Source organism: Lissotriton helveticus, chromosome 1_1 (assembly GCF_964261635.1).
Source record: "Lissotriton helveticus chromosome 1_1, aLisHel1.1, whole genome shotgun sequence".
NCBI lineage: Eukaryota > Metazoa > Chordata > Amphibia > Caudata > Salamandridae > Lissotriton > Lissotriton helveticus.
The window spans coordinates 782,276,282-782,300,508 of record NC_136057.1 but is presented as its reverse complement, the minus strand read 5'-3'; the positions used below and the strand labels follow the sequence as shown (position 1 = coordinate 782,300,508).

The window sequence follows — 24,227 nt, the reverse complement described above, 5'->3', positions numbered from 1 at the left end:
ATGCTCGGTTTGTGCCACAAAAGTGATGTAAACGTTTACAAAGTATTGAATTAGTATTTACTTTATATATGAAAACTTGTTATGTTTTGTGCTAGAAAGTAGCACTAAAGTGAAGTAAAATAGAATTAAGCAAAACGTTGCATTACTTTCATTCAAGTAGGTATATCATGGTGCTATATTGAAATTCCCATTAAATCAGCCATGATTTTTGATGCGAAGACCTATCTACTAAAAAAGGTTTTGCACCAAAAATGTACTCCTCATAGAGCTAGGCAAAACATTGGAAAAAAGGTCATTTCTCAAAAATGTCATACTCTGCATCTGTATAGTACAGCACACATTCTAAGTGGGATAAGTTTTAAAGTATGTCACTGCATAGGATTGTGTTCTGGAAAGATACACTTCTAGTATAAAACCTATGTTAGACATCATGCACACAGCTTTGCAGTATGAAGCAAGGGTGTGTGTGTAGTCCCATATCTACTGCACTACACTACCTGTCAAGGGAACCCAAAAATAAACAAAATGTGTTTGGAATTCCCATTAGGACAGTTTTATCTTTTTTGATCTGATCCCTACAAAATTATATCATGGGCTTCCATTCTCAGGTTGGGTTCCACCCGTGTTTAATATCAATGTGTTGGGTGTTAAGTTGGCCCTATGATGAACCATTACATTAAACCTGGGTGAGGACACTACTTCGAAAACTAGTGGAATCCCAAAGACAGTGATAATTTGGTGTTGCTCATTAATCATGTTGTATAAAATAATAATGTCCCATAGGTTGGACTAATATTCTTTTTTCTCTCCAGCTCCCATGATGTATTTTAATGTATCTGCAAGACTGGTTCAGACATGTATTTGTAAAGGCAAGAGAGAAGTTTTCTGCTTAGTATAATATTACATATCTTATACATATATATTTTACTCTGGGTGATAGAAATGCCATTGAAAAGGGTGTTCCTTTACCGGCATGCATGACAACATTGTTAGTTGTTGAATTTTTGTAATACTGTTTTGAATAGTAACTGCTGAATATGTTAGTTATCATTCTTAAAAAACATATATTGCTAAAGGGCTGCTCTCTTTTCAAACCGTATCTTAAAGAGTCAAAATAGCTAAATAATTTTGCCAGAGTGTGCATTCCATAATTTGACTTTGTTTGTATATTATGCTGCAATAAATCTTCTTTCTTGCTCAAAAATCTGCTTTTTTAATGCTATATATAATTAGCAAGGGTTTTCCGCCAATACTGTCTTTAAAAGAAGAAGCCAAGCAATAGGACTTTATCACCCACCAGAACAGGAAGTGACATCATTGGATCTACCAACATCCACCTGCATAGGAAGTGTCAACACAGGTTTCCTGTCAATGGTCCCTCGCGCTCCCCCCCTCCCCAGGACCTACTGAATAGCAGCTGCAATTTCGATGCAGGAAGTGACATCACTGCCCATGGTACACTGCTAACCTCGCCACCTCCCTTTAATGGCAGCTGCAATGTGGACATTCAGAAGATGTGTGCAGCGGGCTTGCCACTGGTTCACTGAAGATGAGCCAAAAGCAATCCCCTCTGTGTCCGTCCATACCTGGACTATACCCACTGTCAGGTACCATGGTTATACCCCCACCCACCACTACTGCATTGCACACCTCTGTACCCTGAACCTAGGCCCCTATTCACTGCACTGCTGTCACATTAACCCACAGAACATGGAAAGAGCATTCACATGCACCAACTGCAAGTTCTCATGCAATCTCCCATAGGCCCACGACTCCTGCGCCAACTCCCAGTGCCTCACTCGCTCACACCCACACATACCATTCACCTGCTCATGCTCACACATACCAAACACCACCCACACAACATGTCACACTCACATGCAGGCTCCTCAACACCAGTTCACTCAGTGAAAACACACCAAGAAGATATGGGACCTACTGCACACAGTGCTCTAGAACTGCTCTTCCTCACAGCAACACAGCTAAACCCAACCTCTTCACCGGTCATCATTACAGCCATCCCGCTGGATACAAGATGGCCAGGCAAGACCATCAACACAAGTTCAGAGGTAGAGTTGCCATCACAATCAAAGAAACCATCAGCTGCACCACCTACACAAACACCCCCTCTAGCTACATGGAAAACCTCACATTCAAGGTAAATATAACAGCCAACATCTACCTAGGTGGACCCTTGTATGCTCACCACCAGGATCCCACAATAATTTTGGCAGCACCATCATAGACTTTGTCGCATCCCTCATCATCAAAGCCAACACGTTCATCATCCTCAGAGACCTTAACGTTTACCCAAAAGACTGCACCAACCAAAACTCTATGACTTTTTGGGAAACATTTGCAAACCTTGACCGCTACCAGCACAATACCAAACCAACCCATACCACTGGATACCTGTTGGAAAGAATTTTCTCCTGAATCAGCAACATCACAGTTGACCAGCCAGCAACTATGTCCTGGACATACCATGCCCTCATCAATTTCAGCATACCCACAGACCTACCACCAACGGAACCATCCGCCACAACCGGTAAAGCATCAGAAAAAAGGAGTGGCTTTTGCCTTCTGCATGAACCTGCCCAAGCACACCAGCAACTTGCCAAAAGATATCAAGAACCTCAGCAGCTGGATCACCACCTATGCTGTCATCCTCACTCCCCTCAGAGCAGCACAACAGAAATAGGCCAGCTGGTACATAGAGAAACTCCACTGCAAGCAACTTGAGCACAAATCAGGGACAAGTGAAGACAGCATGAGTAAAGACAAATTGAAATCACCCCTGAAACTACCACCAACTGATAACGAACACCAAGCACACAGCTCTTGAGGTTTGCATCAATTCCATCACTAACAGTCCAAACCAAATATTTCACCATGGCAACTGTCGCCTCAAGCATCATCATGCCTCACAAGACCTTTTCAAAAAGTTCTTAGAATTCTTCTGTAACAATATCTCATTCATATACAGTATCTTTGACCCTCAACTGGGCCCATCACTGTCACAACTCAACTTCTCATCACAGTCAAAGAACAAACCCTGACCTTGAGTCATGTCTGGCTGTCATCGCTATGACTTGAGGGCCCCATTTGACAATTGCCCCACCACACCTTCACCAAAAGACTCCTACTGATCAGTGTAGCACCAACACCCATCTTCAATTCCATTGCAATCAATCACCATATTACCTGACACCTGGAAACAAGTCACCATCATGCCCCTGCTCAAAAATCTATTGGCTTACCCAGTCACACTTTCCAACTACAGACCGATTTCCCTCCTACCGTACCCAGCAAAGGTTTTAGAGAAACTAATCAACCAGTACCTCACCGATCACATCCGCAACCACCAGCTCCTTGATGCCATATAAACCTGATTCCAGCACAACCACAGTACAGAAATAGCATTCATGGCTGCCAAAAACAACATCTGCGTGACCGTTAACAGAGGAGACAAGGCAGCCCTCATTCTCCTGGACCTCTCTGCCAGCATCTGACATAGTCTCACACCCCATTCTCATTAGGCACCTGGATGAGCTTGGCATCCAAGGCCCGAGCTTCGCTATATCTGCTCCTTCTTGATGGATGAAACACAAGCTGCCAGCCTGGCACCTTACTCCTCGGAAGTCTGGAAACTCATCTGTGGAGTACCTCAAGGTTCATTGCTCAGCCGCACCCTCTTCAAAGCATACATTATCCTCTAGATAATGTCAGCTGCGCCCACAACTTCAGCATCCTCTCCTACACATAACTCATACTCTACGACTCGCATAAGAACCCTAACACAAAAAACAATTCCACTGACTGCATGACCGAAGTTGCTGACTGAATGCAAGCCAACTGTCTCAAACTCAACATCAACAAGACAGAAGCAGTGATCTTCAGCAGGAACTCCTCATGATGGGACTCCAACTTGAGGCCGGCCAAACCCACACTCAGCACCCATGCCAGGAACCTCGATATAATCATCAACAAAAAACTGGACATGACTGCAACACCGTCTCTGTATTCTGTTTTCGCACCCTGAAGACGAGGAGAAGATCTTCAAATGGCTTGTAGGCAAAACACGAGAAAAACTCTCACTCACACACTAGGCACCAGCAATTTGGATAACAGGAATAATCTCTAAGCCCGCATCACCAAGCAAATCACTAGATGACTACAAACTATCCAGAACTAACTCAGCAGGCAGATTCATTTTTAACCTCCCATGTAGCACTCACATCACACCACCCCTCAGGGAACTCCGCTGGCTCCTAATATACACATGCACTAATTTCAACTCCTCGCACACACATTTAAGGCTCTACACAACTTATGCCCCACTTACCAGAAGAGTTGCTTCGCCTTACACTAACCACCCAGACATCTCCGCTCCACAGGACTCCTATTTACACTCATCCCAGACGTACACAGAGGATGGGCATTCTCTATAGGTTGGACTGGCCTCCCACTCTACATGAGAGCCTCCTCCTCCCTTTTAAATGCTACTAGACCTGGCATTTCAATCAACCAACCTACCATAGGCAAGGCTAAGTATACACACCTGTTTAGTGCCAGGATACCCTTGCAGGTGAGAGTGGACTTTACAAATACACATATTATAACATAACATATTGCTCCCACTTGATTTCATCCTCCAGTGGCCCTGCCTATTATCTACTTGCATCAAGCCTCCAGAACCTCTTACTGAGTGTTTAGTTTACTATTCTCAATTGGTCTGATCTAAAATCCAGTAATATGCCATTCTTTTTAACCCCTAAAAATACTTTGGTTTGTTCTGTACAGAGACATTTTTCCTATCTGTGATTACATTTGTTTATTTCAAATGTACTTTCTCATTTCAGTCTGTCTAGTCAGACCATAGCTTTCCCCCTTTGTTTTAATTCCCTCTGCAAATCCGGCACTTTTGTATGAGATAATTTTTTGCAACCAACCTGTCCCCGTCCATCTTTCACCCTACTCCAAAAATAAATCTCATACAATGGATTTGGGTATATTCTTACATGGCAGAACACACAACCTATATTTGCAGTAAAAAAATCTGGATTTCCTTCATAGTTTTGTTGTAATATCCCTTATGTCTTGATGCAAAAGTACTTAAACTGATGAGACAAGTCTGGATCAACTACTCAACTCCAGCATGTCATGTAACAGCAATATTTCTCATGTGTTCCTGCTATCTGAGATATGTTTCAATCTAATAGAGCAAACTCCAGCCAAGATTAGCATGTATGGAGTAGTTACTAGGCCATGATGCAAACAAATGGCCTGTCAACCGACCAACACATTATTATAATTAGCAGACAATAAATAAATCATCAAGATCATTAGGAATATTGCATAGGTTAACACAAAAGCCTTTCTGATGCAATTGTTCTACATGTCTGTCATCTTAGACCTAGCATGTACTTAATATTGAAGTTAAGAAACCAAACAAAATTAAAATCTGTGCAAGTAGAAGCACATTTATTTTGTTTTGTCTGTAACAAATTGGGATATTAGATGAGAGAGATGAGAGCCCAACTCAAGTAATAGACACAATCCTTGTCAGGGTGAACCACAAAAATTCACAAAATAAACCTGTGCTTAATAATCTGCTAGCTTGGCACAAAAGCATTAGGCTTAACGTAGAGTCAACGTGTAATGTATACAAGCAGCACTCAAACAGTAAGAAAGTGAAAACAGAAAATAAGAATTCCAAACCAATGTAGAAACATAGACTGTGTTTTAGTCAATAAAATGACACCAAATGGACAGCAATCCCTTGAGTAGAACCAGAGTTATGAATTTTTAAATTTCTAGGTGAAAATAGCACCAAAAAGACACTCATGGGTATATGGTTGCGCTGGGAAAGGTCAAAGTCACAAGTTCAAGCCAACCACGATGAAGCGTGGTTCAGATACAAGGATCAGTTTAAGCCCATGCAGGGAGCCTTAGCTGGAACCTCGCATTGGCGGGGGCTATGAGGAATCCGTTGTCAGTATGTGAGGAGCAGGTCACCACTGGAGCTTCATATAGGCCGTTGATGTGGATGTTGACTGTTTGCAATGAAGAGTGGGTCATCACTGGAGCTTCAGGTTGGTGGCGAATGCAGTAGTGGTTGCTAACGTGGACGGCCATGGTTGATGTGAAGAGCATGTAATCGCTTGAGCTTCATTTTAGTGTGAATTGCAGACTGTTCTTTCTTGGTGCAAAGAGTCGGCTTCCAGTTGCGAGGAGTTCAAAACGTATGGAATTCAGGCAAGAGGAATACACTTTGATGCCAGACAATGTTCCAAGACATGGAGGGGATCAGGAGTCACTCAAGCAGAGACTCAGCAGGGCTCAGGCAGGTCCTGCCTGGTGGTGGTGTTTAGCTAGGCAGATTCAGGGAGGCCCCTGGAAGTTTACTGTGTCACTATTACTGAAATAGGAAGTCAGCCGATTGACCTTTGGAATCCCTTCTAGGGATCCTGGACTGATGGCAAGCAGGTCAAGTCTTCCTTCCACAGACAGTAAAGCAATTTTACTTCTAGATTTTCAACAGGTGCAGCAGTGTTCTAATGAGAAGTTCTGAAGTTGCCACATTTATACCTAATGCTAGCCATTTTGTGTGGGGCAATTCCTGGCAAGGTTCTAAACTAGACCTGGTAAGTTCTTTTTCTTCCGCTGGGTTTGGCTACAAACTGTTTAGGATGACAAAGACAAGGACCCGCCTGGATTCAGGTTAATTTGTGTGTGCCACAGGCATCCTCTTTTGAAATGTAACCAGAGCAGTACACAACTCCTTCCCAGCCATCCAGTCAGGAATCTCCCCTCCTTCTACACACAGGTCCCTTTTTTCTTTATGTCTGGATAAAAGATACAACACATCACAGGAGAACCATTCACAGTTATGTGACTCTGTGTACCGGCAATAAGGCACATTTAGTTTAGGCAGAAACACTTTCTGAAAGTCATAACCCATATGTGGTGATGGGATAACCCTGTGTCCTTCAGCTGCTGGGCATTATAAGGTAATCTACAGCTGATGCTGTTTGGTCAACCAATGGCTTAGTGTGCATTGCTGGATAAAGTTTTAAGACTGGCAATTATCCCATCAAGATTATTTAACAGCTCTGAAACACCCCAGGAAACAAGGACAAACAACTCATCCAATGTAAATAATCACATTATGTTTTTTTATGAAAAAAGATGAGACATATATGGCTGTCACATATGCAGTTTCATCAACAATAGTGAAAAAGTGACTTATGTGAGTAAAGTGGGTGGCATTTTCAGAATAGTAAAATTCTACTTCAGATAAAAGAGGATTATAAATTGCAAATCAAATGAGTTGCAAACGGATTTCTCTAGCTGTCCCCAAACTGAAATTATCACGTATGACGTATAATAAGGTAACACAGTGTTAGTCTATGGGAGAGACAGCCTTGCCACAGTGAAACACAACCGTAGATGTTTTTCACTGTCAGGACATGTAAAACGTAAATATACATGTTCCACTTTTTAAATACCATGCACCCTCCCAGTGAGCCGTTAAGGTCTATCTTAGTAGTGGTGACATAAGTATTAAAAAGAAAGGTTTAGAATTGTCAAATGGTTTATTTTGCCAGGTCAAAATGGCAGTTTAAAACTGCTCTGCAGGTTGCAGTGTCAGATCTGACAGGAGACATGTTTTTAGTGCTTCTTTAGTAGGTGCCACATTGAGTGCTGTAGCCCATTAGCAGGATTTATTCACATGCCCTAGTACCATTTACTGGGAATTATAAGTAAATTGATTGTGCCAATTAGGTGCCAAAACAGGTGAGTGATGGCAAAAAGACTGGAGGAATATTGCGGCAAGGATATTAGATGTAAGACTCAGTAAAGTTACAATCCTGACTCTCTTGCTCTAAAAGGAATACTATAATTGGCTTAATAAATAGCTTCTCGCCACTTTTGAACAACAGTTTAACAATTTAAAAATCTCAGGATGCATGTTGATCATCTCAATCAGTGATTTGTTAAATGCACTCTTCATAAGGTTGATCTCTACATTGCAACAAGGTATTTGACCGTTATCAGAACAAGTGCTTCTAAGGATCAAATCTACACTTTAGTAAAAAGTAAGACATGCAAATTTAGGTGGTTCTACTTTCTGACCCACATCTAACTCAGATGGGATGCCCTAACATGTTCATGAAGCCAAAAGGCAGTCCAGAATTGTTGCAGAGATTTTAACCAATGTTGCAAATCTCATTTGTCTCCCATGGAGTTAACTACGCGCACTCATACACTACTTTCAGAACAGACAAATTGATTGATTGGTGAGTAATGACATTGAAATTGGAGCTAAAACAGCCTGAAAAAAGTGTTTACACAACCCTCACTAAGTGGGCGTGTTGAGTGAGCCCAGCAATCACCAGAAAGTCTTTAGGGGGCAGAGGATTAGTTAGATGTTTTCAAGAACATTGCATGTGTTCCATCAGGGATGTTGGCCAAGCTGAACAGCTGATGATTCCTACATTCAACCATCACAAAAATATCCCCTAATCCTCAGGCAGGCAGGTTTTAAAACTGAAAATAATTGAGAAACAGAAACCCCTATTATTAGATTATTCAATACCATTTAGCACTGAGATGATTCAACAGTTTATCTACTTGGTTAAATGTGATAATATAGATGGTATTCCTGAAAATCACTTGACTGTATTAAATATTACCAAATTCAAGTAAAGTAATATCTGTAACATCCTTTAGTCATTGTAAACGTTTTCAAACAATGGTCTTCTATGAAAACATTAGCAGAATATCATAGTCTGATTATGGGAATTCACTGGTATTTTTTTCTTCTTTAAAGGTAAGCAGGTAATAGAAAATAAATGAATAGCATCATGAATATATATCTTGGACACTAAAGACAGGATCATACGGAGCTGTGATGTTCCACTGGGTATTCTGTGTTTTAAAGTAAATGAATCCTTAAATATACAGGGAGAAACATAGATGCTTAAAGTGGGATGTGCTTGTCAGAGAGATGATCCTTGAAGTACTCCGCAATTCAATCCAGTGTCTCATGAACATGAACAAACATATCCCATCGCAAAGTGTATTATCTGTTCTATATAACACTGTACATGGTTACAAAGTGGGGTCCTTTGTGTACCCCCATGGCCCCATTCGGAAGGCTGTGGGTGAAGGGGGGTCTGCTACGGGTCCCCAAAGTCAGATTCAGACAGCCAATCCATGTCGGAACAAACGATTTGGAATGGCTGTCTGATTCTTACATCGTGATCACTTGCTGGGAAATGTGGTCCATTGACCTTTACGAGTCAGCTCTGAACGTCTCGGTTTCTCCGAATGCCATACAGAACTGACTCGGAAAGTCCAAACGCTTTCCGAACATCATAATCGGAAATTCAAAAACCTTTCCAAATCGGTCGGAAAGATGGGTTTTGAATCGGATTCGAAAGACCCGAATCTGATTCTATGCCTTTCCAAATGACATCGTAATCAACCCCTGAGTAGGGGTTCTGGGCTTTTAAAATGCAATGTGTCCCAGCAAAACATGCTATTCAGGGAAGCCACCAATGAGTCACTGTAAAATATTATGCAAATGCATTCCAAGGTGGTACTCAATGAATCACTACTAATTTGCATCAATTTGTTATCTTATGTTTTGGACAGGAGCAAAATGAGATTTAGGAAGCTGCTGGAAAAAACAAAAAGAAAGTTTGCAATGCAGATCCTCTTTCAATGAATTTACATTACAATGTACATCATATCATAAGGCAATAGTGTCCCCACATTCCTAATTTAGTATCGGAGTTGCATATCAAAGTCTCTGTATTTGTCAATGTATACCACAGAATTAGAGGTTCATTTATTGAAGCAGCTGCAGTACATATTAGCTCACCCAAATCTCAGTGCTCTTTTTACACATTTATGCCAACTGCCATTTGAATAGCAAGAGTACCATTATGATAAATGAATGTGAATAGGAGGCAGCAAACAAAATATGAAATTGAACAACAAATAAGTATTCAAGACTTTTCTCTTCTCCTTGAACAAATTCACAATAATTTAAGAGATAAATCCAGAGGAGCCTGTTAACACTGGAAATGACCATGTGTTGGTCCCACAAAATAAAATATAAAAATTGAATTAGAATTGTTTTGTCATACATAAAGCTAGTTTTTCAGATGTAGAATGTAAATACAGTCATGAAAATCGTAAGGCCTGAATTGGAAGTGAGAGAGTAAATTGAAGACAAAAGTTCCTGTGGAAGGGAAAATGATCATTCTGATTAGGAAATCCAAAATGCCAAAGTCTAAAATAAAAAATAGCAAGCCCTAAATAAAAGGGAGCCTTAAGGATCTCATCACACAGTCCATGAAATGTATTGAAGAGCAAAGCATTGGTAGTCTAACTTAAGAGTAAAGCTGGAATTTAATTTGGACCATGTTGTGAGATTTTTTAAGAGAACCCCAATCCTGAAACAGCCAAACAATGTAGACTGTATAACAGTAAGAAAATGGGCATAGAATTTAATCCAGCAATCAAAATTTAACAAAAGCTTGAGGCAAAAATGTTTACATCTGAAAATTGACCTTAAGGATTTGACTTCCAGGATAGAGAGTTATACTGTGATAGTGATTTATTAAGCCGCTGGTAGGGTAAAAGACAAAACATGATAATTGAACAAATGACTCAATAGAAAAATAAGTAGTAGCCAAACAATTGACAAAGCAGCCTAGAATACAAGAACAAAGAAAATTGGCCTTTGACATTATAAATGACTCAAAGAAGGACTGGGTAGAGGTTGGGAATTGACTGATAACGATTTGGCACTGCATTCCCTGTGTATAGTACATATATGTGAGGGCACCCGTTGTTAGAGGAGACAATAAGTGGAAGAGCATGGAAACCCTAAACACAGAAGCTCAAACGTTCCTCTTTCCACAGACATAATTTAAATCTCAACATTTGGACTGGCACATAATATTGGTATCTACATAAAGTAATATGCTTGCACATTATTGTTTTTCTAATTGCATATTCGAATGTACTTTGAAGTAACAGATATCCATTTCGAGCTTATACTTGTCTTTCTGATTGCATTGCATATGGCTGAAAGTGTTTAAAAAATTAAGTTGAGACTTGACCACAGCTACTGTGGTACCTCTGCTAACATTCCAGGAACCTCTGTCAGCTATGAAAACTGATGGCTGAAGACCAGCACCTAACACCAAGGAGCACTTTACCAACATCAACATACAAATGTAACATGGATTCATTATCAATCAAATATCATTCATATGCCATGTGAGGGAATGCAATGGTTAGTGGAGGTTTTACATCCTATTGTGACTTAAATGACAATGTTTGCAGGATAGAAATTTCCTCTAGTATCCATTGCATGTTTGGTTTGCTTAAAGCAGATTTGGAGCACTGCTTGATACTGCCACACTAATTTCTTAACCAACAGCATGATTACTGCACTCTAGTGAGTTGGTTACTGTACTACTATGGTACATAGGCAGACGTTTCAGCCAAATTAGAGCTGCTCTATTAACGTATGGCTTGGTGTGGCTGAAACATAATCAATTATACACCTCAGAAAAAGGACTACCATATCCAAGATGGCACCAACGAATACCCCAAAAAATAAAATGTTGCACAGCTAATAGGCAGTAGTCAAATCTTACCAGTGACAGAGAGTCACAGACTGTGTGACCTCTATTTCTTTGGAAACACAAGGAGATGATGGACGGAGTGCTGAAACTTTTCAGACACTCACCCCCAGTGACAGATCTGGGTTGAATCCATTATCGTTCCTTAGCTCACTTTGCCACCCCAGTTCATACCCAGCTATATGCAAATCACTCTTGACGCTGTGCGTTATGGGAACATACCAGCCCGAACTGCCAAGCCAGGTATTCCCTGGACCGTAAAAAAGCATCCTGGGACTGGTCTTGGGCAACACCCCTTATCAGCCAGGCTAGCTTGAATCCATGGACAAAGTGAGCAAGGGACCCACATCTGGGCATACACTGCCAACTTATCGCAAACAAAGCAAACACAACGAGATGATGGACGGAGCACTGAAGCTTTTCAGACACTCACCACCAGTCGCAGATCTGGGTTGAATCCATCATTGTTCTTTAGCTCACTTCTCCACCCAAATTCAAACCCAGCTATATGCAAATCAGTCCTGACCTTGTTCCTTATGGGAACAGTCCATCCGAACTGCCAAGCCAGGTCTTCGCTGGACAGGAAACAAGCATCCTGGGACCGGTTTTGGGGCAACACCCCTCATTAGCCAGGCTACCTTGAATCCAATGGCAAAGTGAGCAAGGGATAGAAATTTCCTCTAGTATCCATTGCATGTTTAGTTTGCTTATAGCAGATTTAGAGAACTGCTTGATTTTGCCACACTCATTTATTAACGTACAGCATGATTAGAGCATTCTAGGGAGCTGGTAACTATGACGCTATGGTACTTATTTCTTTATTTATCCTCTGCCACAATGAAATGTATAAATGTAAGACATTGATGCATTGGAATTAGTAGATTAACATACAGCATACTTAATTCAACATGACAGAATGGATGAATAAATTATCTCAATGCTCTTTCAGTTTCAATGGCAAATCTGGTCGGCAAATGCTAGCTTAGCCATATTTTTGCATATGTATAGGCTTAAAGACAAAAATAAGATGCTCAGACTCCTAATCTAGATCCCCCGACACACATTGCTCAAACTAGTCTCTGTTTAAAGTGGTATGCTGTGATGTTTTGAAGAATACTTGCCTACTTCTTGATTTCTCTTAATCCTTTTAAAAATACTGATAGGAGGCAGGGAAATAAATTGCTACGATACATGCTAAATATTTGCTGAAATCCAAACAACTCACACATACATACACACACACATACACAGCCTTTCAGCCAAATGACAGCTTCTCGATTAATATATGGTTTGGCCTGCCCGAATTATAATCAATTATACACCTCAAAAAGGACTACCATATCAAAGATGTCACCACGAATACCCCAAAAAATAAATGGTTGCACACCTAATAGGCAATAGTCAAATCTAACCGGTGACAGAGAGTCACAGACTGTATGACCTTTCTTTCATGACACACAATTCTGACAAAATTTAACCAGTTGTTTAAGACTTCTCTTAATATAATTACCTAATTTACTACCTGTAGGCAACAAAGTTTACAACACCTGAAATACACATAATACATCAATATGAGTCCCAAAACTCCATTTGTAGGTTGAAGTTAATCGGCAGAAGAGACATCTATCGAATAAAAAGGTTTTTACATAGCACAATTAGATAAACCAAACAAGGCAATCAGGTGTTACAAACTGAGGCAGCAGCCAAAAAATGATTTTGACACACCATTTGCTTCTCACCGTGGCCTCTGATTTCCAAAAATCAACTATCACCAGGCCCTATGTTTTGGAAACAACAACTATTATCTTTCATAAAAACATTATAAACATAAGGTTTGGAATCTATTTGAGTGAAAAGCAAGATTTCAATTCAGATGCAGCACCAATGGAAAACAAATCCCCTTCACAACCTACATAGTTTTAATGCATGAATCCTATTTCCCTGCTGCCTAATTGAGTGAAGGCTACTTTAATTTCAGGAAATGTCCACATCCCTTCTAGTTAATAATCTTGCAAATACTGAATATCCTTCAGATACTATATTGGATTATTTAATTAAAGAGTGAGCTAATCAATTATGGACCTTTCTTAGTGTCTACTTTAAACTCTTTTTTAAGATGTTGTGGCACCCTTCAATCTCAAGTCTAGAATTGGAAAACTTAATTTACAAATACTCCTCTAGACTCTCTTTTCACATTAATTTCCAACTTCTATTCATTTTAATGCAGTGTTTTAACAAGGTCAAATAGTGGAAGCAGTACATCAAATTAGCATTGTACTCCTTCAGGCAGTACTCCCAAATAATTCCTTATGATCAGACCACAGCTTTAGGCAGAGGACATGAAGGCCAGTGATTACCCTAAAATTACAGAAATACATCAGTGAACATGAAGTTTGTTGTATATTGTAACTGAGGAATTACTGCTTGCTGGCACTCCTAATGTAGCAGGCATGCGGAATCAGACAGCATGGAAAAAGGCAAATTTTGTACGTTTTTTGTGTGAACTGTTGTCTTACTTCCAATTACGTGTAAAAAGCTCCGGAATTTCAATGAATATGAGACACTTAATTACAGAAAAAACATTTACAATTCAAGCCTTTTGAGAAAAGGTATTTTTGTAAGAGTCACAGAAGGCGATCATGGGTGAGCATTCGAATCTGGATATTGGCCAAAATACAGTCTTGAACATCAATGGTACCCAAGGTAACTACAGCAGGGTTAAGCAAATAGTGTTTGAACAGGCACATGTGGGATTTTAAGCTGTGGATACCTCCCAAAAGCGCCAGAGCATCAATTGTGTGGATCTACTTTATTTTCAGCTTGCTGAAGTGCTTTAAAAATGAGTTGGTTAAAAAGACAATCAGGGCTTTGTTCTATCCAACACCTCTCTCTAGGGCTTTAAAATGTGTGTAGACTCAGATTTCTCTCTCCTTCTTGCTGCAGGGATACACGCAAGGCATAGTTACAGCAAGCACTGGCAGAGTATTGGTCCATTTAGTTCTCCTCAAAGCTTTAAAAAGATAGTTGGACATACTCTCTACTACAAGGAGCTGCATTGCTTTGAAGAAGCCTAGACGTGACAATGAGTACCGGAATCTCTACTAGGATTGAAGAGGCATTCTGCATCAGTTTATTCATCTTTCCATCAAAACAAAATACCCGAAGACGAGGCCTGACAAAGCACTGAGTACTTAATACCTGCCTCAAGTCAGTGATTAGAAAGGAGAGCCCAAGCCTGTAACCGTAGCTACATATGTTGATTTGAACAGACAGATAGCAGCACAAGTACCAGATAACTCATCCATCCATTGGAATAGGGCGCTTTTTAGACAGGCATATAAAAGAAACATATTCTGTGCGCCTCCTTTGAAGTAGCATTTTAAAATGAGGTTAGTTAAATCAAAGAGCACCGTAGCAGCATCTAATCCTTGTAGCATCCCTTTAAAGGGGGACCTGAGAGCTTAACACATTCCTTAACAGGGCATACATAAGTCCTAAAGCGCTTACCCGTATGTAATGGTACTTTGTACTCACTACCAGTTAGATTACTCAGTGAGTACTGATTATTTAGCTTTCCATCTCCAGACAGTGTGACAAGCAGAGTGAGGGGAATGAGCACCCATTTTGCCTCAATGTGTTCGACCATAGCCAGGCCCAGCCTCTAGGGCTAAAGTATTCATCTATCTATTTAGCTGCAATACCTCAAAAAAAATGAGGCTCGACAAAATGCAACATATTAGAACAGTTTTCTACTCATCTCAATCGACTGCTAACGGCATGTTGCCCCAGTATTCCTCAGTGCTTACAATGGAGGCTTGGCAGGGTCGATGAATGGGTACATTCATCTCCCCCTATGCTTTAAATAGAGCATAGCTAAACCTACATAAACCAGAAAAGTGATACATCTATTTATAGACCTTTCAAAGCTGTCCCAAGGCACCCATTCTACAACACAGAAGGATTCTATCAGCATGGGGGTAGACAGTCCTCAGCATCCATCATACATCCATACATTCCCACAGTGTACTGTCCTTTAAACAGAGCCCACACTGGTGATTTGCATCAGCGCATCTGCCTTTCCATATTCAAGAAGGACAGGCTCCTCTCTCTTGGGCGATCATCCACAACTTAAACCTTTTCCTGGTATGCAGGTGACTTAATTCAGTGTACAGAAATGACTACCGGATGTGCATTTAAGCAAACAACCCCTCTTCAACTATAACGATATAAAGAATTGGCAGACTGGCATATAGGGGGGCCCATGCCTTCAGGCGAGAGCTGAGACTGCCCTGGTAAGGACCACTATGATTCTAGGATGATTCAAATGCTACTAGGCTCTGCTGCGTCACCTCTGCAAAGCACTTGCTCAAAGTGCCTGCGAAGTGCTTAGGAATTAGAAATGACATTCTCTGCTCTGCCACGACCGACTGCAATGAGCAGGCAGCGGATAACAAAACGAGATGCCTCTGCTCCTTGCTGTCTACGTGACCGCGGAAAAACTGTGTTTTTCAGTGCCATTATATATACACAGCCAAGACAGCGCATTAAAGGGAACATTGTGCCTGTGAGGACACTTCATTGATTACAGCGCAGTTTCTAAATGCCAGATTCTCGTCCAGTTAAAAGTCACAACTCTTTGAAGTATCATCTCAGCAACACAGAAGTCAACAGTATTTGCAGTAGACAGAATCAGCAATTAAACAATTTTCTCCCAAAATGAGTTACATTTTCAGTACATTTGCAAAAGATCCGCCATCTTTCAAAAACATTATCATTATAATAATTGGCTTTTGTAGTAGAATCTTACCTCGTAATAAGAACACTCTGTTTGATGAGGCATAATTATTTCTTTTTCAAGAAATGCTGTCTTCAGCGCGGCCCGAGGAGCGGTCTCAGATGGGGGCCATCCGATCGGTCTGCAGACGTCTCACGACTGAAACTTTTTGAACTCAGTGGGACTTTATAATCTAAGTGGGCATGCTAAAAGATCTAATTGGCTACAACGAGGTCACCCTTTGATTGCAGAGATGGGCAGTTCCTTCAAATAGCCTCAGTTCACACACGTCACATTCCTTCGATTTAACCACAACAGGAATACTGCGAACAACATCGGCCGCATTGTGAATGCCGCTTTGTTGCTCTTCACTCAGATCTAAACTGTCAGTTGCAAAGTACTTGTCGCCCGTTTTACAGAAGATTACAACGGTTAAGGAGAGCTCTGTGATTATGCCAATAAGCAGGGTATTATCCCAGTGACAGCACAATGATTTCTTTACAGCCAAACACACCTAGGGGCAGATTTGTCAACACTTTGCACTGGTGCAAAGTCACTTACAGCCTGATTCATGAAGCGAAATAGCGCCCGCAATGGCTGCGAAAACGCAATTGCGGGTGCAAAACACGGAATCGGCATACAAGTACGAAATAGCGAAATCGCTAAAAAATAATAGCGAGCGAATAGCGATTACGCTGTAATAGTCGCAGACTCCGGGAAGTCGAGCATTAGCGATACTGAAATAGCGACCAACCACGGAATCTGCGAATTGAATAGCGAAACGCAATATTGTCTCAATCGGCATTCATGAAAGAAATACATTAGCGAAAAAGTGCTAAATCGCACGTTTGCGCGGCGCAATTTAAGGACAACTCAAAGCAGGTGGTAACCATAAAAACCATGATTAACCAAAATTTGAAAAACTGTTAGCCAATCACCAACAGGTCCAGGCCTGACCAATCACACATAAGGACATTCAGCAGCAGCATTAGGCGTTCCACAATGCCTGGGATGTACATGGTGGTGAGGCGGCGAAGGCTACAGCGAGCAGCACGGAGGAGACGCATGAGGCAGGCAAGGATTTACCGGCAGCGGGTCACCTTGCTGGGGCAAACCAGAGAACAGATTTATGCTAAATACAGGCTGAATGGGGAAATGATCACCTGGCTGATACAAGAACTCGACCCCATCATGCAGCACCCAACAAGGCGAAACAATTCTGTGCCCACACATGTGCAGGTATTGTGCAGCCTGCACCTCCTGGCCTCCGGCAGTTTCCAGGGCATAGTAGCCGCTGCTGGGGGGATATCCCAGCCCACCATGTCACGCTGCCTCCACACTTTTGTTGACGCCATGCTCAGCCAGCTCCACAGGCACATCACATTTCCCACGAGCCAACAGGATTTGGACCTCACAAAACTACAATTTTATAATGTTGCCCATTTTCCCCATGTCCTTGGCTGCATAGACTGTACCCAGGTCGCCATCTGCCCACCAGCTGGCACGGAGTATATGTACCGCAACAGGAAGTCGTACCACTCCCTCAACATACAGATGGTCTGCAATGCCAAGACCATCATCACTGACATTGTGGCCCAGTACCCAGGGAGTACCCATGACTCCTTTATCTTCAGGCACAGCGGACTCCACACACGACTGATCAGGGGAGAGTTTGGGGAAGGACACCTACTTGGTAAGTACACTTTGTCGACAATGTCACATTGCTATGAAGTAACTGCGCTGCACAGGCAATCAACATCTGCTCCTCTCATTCAGGTGACAGTGGCTACGCCCTACGGGAATACCTCCTGACCCCTTACCTCAACCCTGCCACACCTCAGCAACGCCGCTACAATGTTGCGCACATCCGGACAAGGAACTGTATTGAAAGGACATTTGGCCTGCTCAAGAGCAGGTTCCGTATACTGCACAAGACAGGTGGGGCCATGTATTACAGTCCTGCAGCGTGCTGCCGCATTGTGGCTGTCTGTGCAATGCTTCATAACATTGCAACCAAGCGCCGGATACCAGTTGACATCTCAGGCAGTGAATCTGAGGGGGACGACCGGCCACCAGCACATGCGCACCATGCACGCGGGGAGAACCCAGCTGAAGGCCACAGACGTTGCAACCACATCACAGCTAACAATTTCTAGCCCACCCCCTTCCCCCACCCCACATATCACAATTGCATGCAAACTGTAATGATTACACAAGGCGAATGTGTGCAGCAAAATAAATGTATTTGTTTGAATCACAAGAAAAAAGGGTCATGGTAACAACTATTTACAAAATGCAGTATTCATGCATACTGCATGAGACGGTTCATGGCAGGCTTAGCTTCAGCCTGCGCCTGTGTCCCTGACACAATGTCATTGGCGCCTCCGGCGCACAATTCCCAGGCGCCTGTGAGGCTCTTCCTCATCCTGGGCAGCTGTACCAGGCGTAGCCCTGGTGCTGCGCCTAGGTGGGGGGGCCTGCGTGGCAGAGTGGCTGCTGACACTGGAGGCACCCTCACTCGCATCATCTCCCCCCACAATGGCCGGTAGCACAGGTGCATGCAGTGCGGTGATGGCGGTGGTCAAGTGCTCCAGCACCCGGGTAATGTCCTCGCAGCACTGGACCAGTTGGTGCTGCTGGGTCAACGAGCGCCGCGCCAGCTGGGTGGTGGCATTTGCTGCCACATAATTGGAGCGACTATAGGTGGACAGCCGGCTCAGCAGCTGGTGGTGGCGCCTGCTTGCAACACTGCGGTGCTTCACCAGCGCTGCAGTATTGTCCTCCATAGCCGCCGTCATGCGGTCCATGGCCGCCGTCATCCGGTCCATCCGCTCGCCGACTCCCGCCACATTGCGGCCTATCTTATGCAGCTGGAGCTGGATGGCTCCTTGCTGCTGCGACTGGCGCTGGTGTATTCGGAGCATGCGCCGCTCCACGCTCATGCAGGCATGGAGATGCCCATTGCCCCGCCTGCTGTTGGGCCGCTGTGTAGCGGATGTGGCTGGCCCAGATCTTGGTGGACGTGCTGCAGGTGTTGTAGCAGCTGGTGTTGCAGGTGCGGCAGGCACTGGAGGCACATTGGTGGGGTGCCTGGCTCTGGCAGCCGGTGGGCCTGCAGATGTTGCAGCAGGTAAGGCGGGGGGCCTGGCCTTGGCAGCCGGTGGGCCTGCAGATGTTGCAGCAGGTAAGGCGGGGGGCCTGGCCTTGGCAGCCGGTGGGCCTGCAGATGTTGCAGCAGGTAAGGTGGGGGGCCTGGCTGCTGGTGTTGGCGCTGCCGCAGGGGCTGGTGGCTGGGTATCAGGTAGGGATTCCTCCTCCTGGGCCTCCTCATCGATCAGCAGCCTCTCGCTGTCACTGCTATCACCCGCACCTGTGAGGGTAAGTGGATACTCATTAGGTGCATGTGACTGTCAGACGTGCAGATGTTACATGCATGCTGGGTGTCATTCCCTGGGTGGCTGTGTATTTGCGCACTTTGGAACCTTTCTGGCCGCATTGTGGTACTACTACATTGTGGACATACTACATCTCCCACAATGCTTCAGGGCATTTCCTGATGCACAACATAGGCATGACTAAGGGCCAATGAGTGAGCCTATTTGGTCAGGGGCGGTCATAAGGGACAGGGTCGCAGTCGCATGCCACTTACCTTGGGTGTCTTGGGTGGGGCGGGAGGAGTCCAGAGGGGTCACGCCAACACACGCCTCCCTCTCCAAGGTGTCCTCTACCTGGTCCTCCAGGGGGGTGTTGGGTGGGACAGTCGGTCCACCACCTCCGGTGCCTGATGCCTCACCAAGGCGCTCCGCCACCCTCTCCTTGGCACGCCCTCGGAGGTCGTACCACCGCTTTTTCAGCTCCTCCAGAGACCTGTCCGCAACGCCCACAGAGTTGACGCTGGAGGCAATCCCCACCCAGATCCTCCGCTTCTCCTGCTCTGGGACCCTCCGGGAGTTGGCACCAAACAGCTGGTCGTGGTTGGCCACCACCCCTTCTATAAGGTTCTCCAGCTCCTGCTCGGAGAATTTCAGTTTGCGCTTGCGGCCAGCGCTGTTGCTGGGGCCTGGCTGAGGTTCGTCGGACATGGCGGTCGCTATTTCGGCGGGGTCGGGAGTCGCTAACGGCGGTTTAGCGGCAGCTTTCGGTCGTGAACACTCGACTGATAGCGTCACTGTGGTGTTTGGGGGTGGGATTTGGCTGCTTCCTGGTTGTGATGTCATCACGGTGCTCGAAATGCGTCTTCCCGTTTTCCAGATCCCGCGAGATTGCGACTCGCATTCCCGATCGCACGGGATTGCGAGTCGCTATCCCGTGCGATCGAGATTGCGAGTCGCTATCCCGTGCGATCGGGATTGCGAGTCGCTCTCCCGATCGCAGGTAGCCGGAAATAGCGATTTTTCTGCGTTTTTTGTAGGTCGCTAACGGCTTTAGCGCCCGCGTGCGAGTCGCTATTTTTTCCCCGAAAAGTACATGAATGCCGTTTTGCGTTTCCTCAATAGCGAGTCGCTATTAATCGCTATTAGGGACACGCAAAACGGCCCGTACATGAATCAGGCTGATAGGGCCATATGTATCAAGCCGTTTTTGAATCGCAAAGGCCGAAATTCGCAGAATTTCGATCTTTGCGACTCGCAAACGGCATTTTTGCATGTTTTGGTATGTATGCAATATCTGCAAAATAAGGAATAGCAAATATTTGCGATTCCTTATTTTGCCATAGAATTTAAGGAATCGCAATTTTGCGATTCCTTAAATGCTATGTATGTACCATTTTTGGGTAGCGAATTATGTTTAAGATTTCGCAAATTACCACCAACTTGTAGTTGATGGTAACTTGCGAATTCTTCAAAAAATGCACAATTTGGCATTTTTGAAGGTGGCATGTGATGCACACACATGCCCATAGGGCATGTATGTGCGCCATATGCACACACATGTACATTTCAGGGGTGCAGCAGGGTGTCTTTGAGACACCCCTGCACCCATGAAATAATTCTCAAATTGCGATTAGCAAATTGCGAATTCGCAATTTGAGAATTATTTCGCAATCATTCCTATGGGCCTCCTGGCCCATAGGAATGCATTGGAAATTATTCCTTATTCTCTCTCTCTCTCTCTCTCTCCCTTCCCTCTCTCTCTCTCTCTCTCTCTCTCTCTCTTCGTTCCTTTCCTTCCCTCTCTTTCTCTCTCTGGCTTACTTTCCTTCCCTGTTTCTCTGTGTCTCGCTCCTTTGATGTGTGCATGGCACACATACTGATTTTGTGCTTTATTTTCCAGGCTGTGACGTCAAGATTTTCCCTGACGGACCCAATAGGAGTCTTCCGCATTGGCGTTTTGTGTTGATTTCAATACAGTTTTTGGTTGTTACTTCAGTTCTGTGTGACTGTGTCTCCTTCTTCTGGCGACACGTGTGTATTTTTTTGGCAATGTGCGCCATCATGCTTTTTTTGTGGCTCTTTTGTTGTGCACGGTATGTGTATGTCCGGGGGTGTGGTGGTTGGGGGGTTTGGGGTGGTGGCGGGGGATGTTGTGGCCGTTATGGGTATCGGAGTTACATGATCATTGTCTCCATGGCATCTGTGGGTCTTCAGGTGTGGCTTTCGGCTGGGCTCCCTTTCATGCTGTGGGTAGTCGTCCTGCTTAGCACCAGCAAAAGGCAGGTGTTAAATTCCTGCTGCTATCAAGGCTTATCACCTGTTTTTGTTGCACTTCGCAGAACTGGCAGTTCGTTGTGAAAGTGGTGTTGTGGTTTTTTCATGTGTTTTTGCACGGGAACACCTACTCTACATCTCATTAGGATAATGCAGCCTCTCTCGGAACAGCTGCTGTTTGTGTATAAGGAAGTCAAGCCCGCCCCTCTGATACGGCCGCCACGGTGGAGCTCTGCTCCTAAGGATGCCTAAAGACGGCGTGTTGCGGTCTCCCTCTGCCCGGAATTCTGCCCAGATTTCGCCTGCAAGCTCGATTTGAGAGCTTGCTTGTTTGCTGCTGCTTTTGTTGTGTTGGCTCCCGTGCAGTGCCCCCGACGCTGAGTGGAGCAGTCGGAAGGACCACGGATATCAGGCTGAACATAGCATAATGCCGGAGAGATGCCAGGGGTTGAGCTGAGCTGTGCCGCACACGGACTGCTGTGATTTCCCGACTGGACGAGCAGCTCAACTTTCCTCCGTGTGAGTACTCCTTGTCCCTGTGCCTGTCCCTGCGCCTTCATTACATCTGTTGCTCTACTACCCTGTTATCCTGCCATTTCCTGCCATTTCCTATTTTGCCCTGCTTTGACCTGTGGAGGTGCCGAAATAAGTTGCTGTGATAAGTTATAAGCCCCTGGCAAGTCTCTGGGACCTCTGCGTGGGCTTTGGGACAATCTGTGAACTTTGTGGGTCTTGTGGTCCTGGTCCTGTGGCCCCTTGTGGCTAGGGTAGTAAGTACTACTGGCTCCATTAAATAAGGAACAGGCAAACCAGCAACACCGGAGAAATTGGGAGCCCGAGAAGAGCTTTAGAAAGGGATCATCGGGAAAGGACTGCCGAAGAGAAAATACAGAGAAGCAGAGAGGCAGAGAAGCAGGAAAAAGCACTGAGTTACTGATTTATTTACTTAAGAAACACTGCTTTCTGTTAAGTATTACCCAGCTTTGCTCCAGCTTGCCTGCAGCCCGGATCCGACCTGCTGCCTCCTGTCACCGCCGTGAGGGGAACGGCCTTGGAAACTCTCCCACTTGCTTCGCTCGGCTCCTACGCCCGGCTCCTTCCACGGGTCCCGCATCTCCGCACACGCAGCCCCCACGACTACATCTCCCAGGGGGCTGCGCGAGGTGTGTGGCAGAAACGTCATCAGGAGGGTGCCGGAGGCCTTGAAATCCGGCCAGGCCCTCCCACAGCGCAGGATGCGCGCGTGCTTGCCCGGGCCAAGGGCGGGCCCGTCCCGCACCCGTCCGTGACCGGAAGAGGCAGGGCAGGGCCCCCTCACTAACATCTGGACTTTAAGGATTACACTTCAAGGTGTTTAAGGACCAAAAGGTACTGTGGGTTCTTGGAGGGGGTTCGTAATAACTAAGGGACCATCCACTGTTCTCTCTGCCGAATTGCCCTGTTAAGGGCCCCTCATAGCTTTTAAAAATCAACCAGAAGTGTTTTCTTCAATTTTTTATTTCTAATTTGGCTTCCAACAATGGGCAAAAGGAAGTCAATGGAGGGGGGATTTCAGTCGCACATCCAAACAAGCATTTGCAATGCAATAGGTCTCGCATTATTAAAGTTTAAGCTATTGGTGTTGCATTATTTAGCAATGCCAATAGCACAAACTTTAATAATGCGAGACCTATTGCATTGCAAATGCTGCTGAGCACCGGCATGACCCCGCCCACCTGGTTCAACATACTGTGATTCTGGGCAAGTCACTTAATCTCACCGTGCCTAAAAAAATGAAACCAAATGGATTTGCCTCTTGGGTAGTGTAACTGGTGCTCTTTTAAAGTGCTCCAATAAGCAATTCGTGCTATATAAAACTGCAAAAAAAAGAAAAACAAAGTTCTTGGGTAATGCCAGACTCATCAGAGGTTGGGAGATGCACGGATATCTTCTCATTCCTTTGAAAAGAAATATAGAAAAAGTTCGGACACCCAACATATTTTTATCAGTCCTGAAAATGGAAACCAAAAGTTCTTAACGGGTCTACGGGTGTCTGTCAACAGAACAAATGGAAAATCTATGTACAAAAATACCACGTACGTAAACCGTACAGTGTACGTGGATTTAATGTAATATTATCAGACAGAGTTACAGCGA

At 44.2% G+C, this 24,227-nt stretch overlaps 1 protein-coding gene across 3 annotated transcripts in view; it reads right to left on the bottom strand.

The window, feature by feature from the left end:
* Window positions 1-24,227, bottom strand: part of TFEC (transcription factor EC) — a 327,748-nt gene that overhangs the window by 167,798 nt on the left and 135,723 nt on the right. The window contains exon 1 of one of the 3 annotated variants that reach the window (XM_078674361.1): window positions 16,477-16,573. The exons of the other annotated variants lie outside the window; for them this stretch is intronic. Within the exon in view, the coding sequence (XP_078530487.1) occupies window positions 16,477-16,509 (33 nt within the window). The 5' untranslated portion in view covers window positions 16,510-16,573. Of the gene's footprint in view, window positions 1-16,476; window positions 16,574-24,227 lie in introns of those variants that run through there. 3 annotated transcript variants of the gene reach the window in all.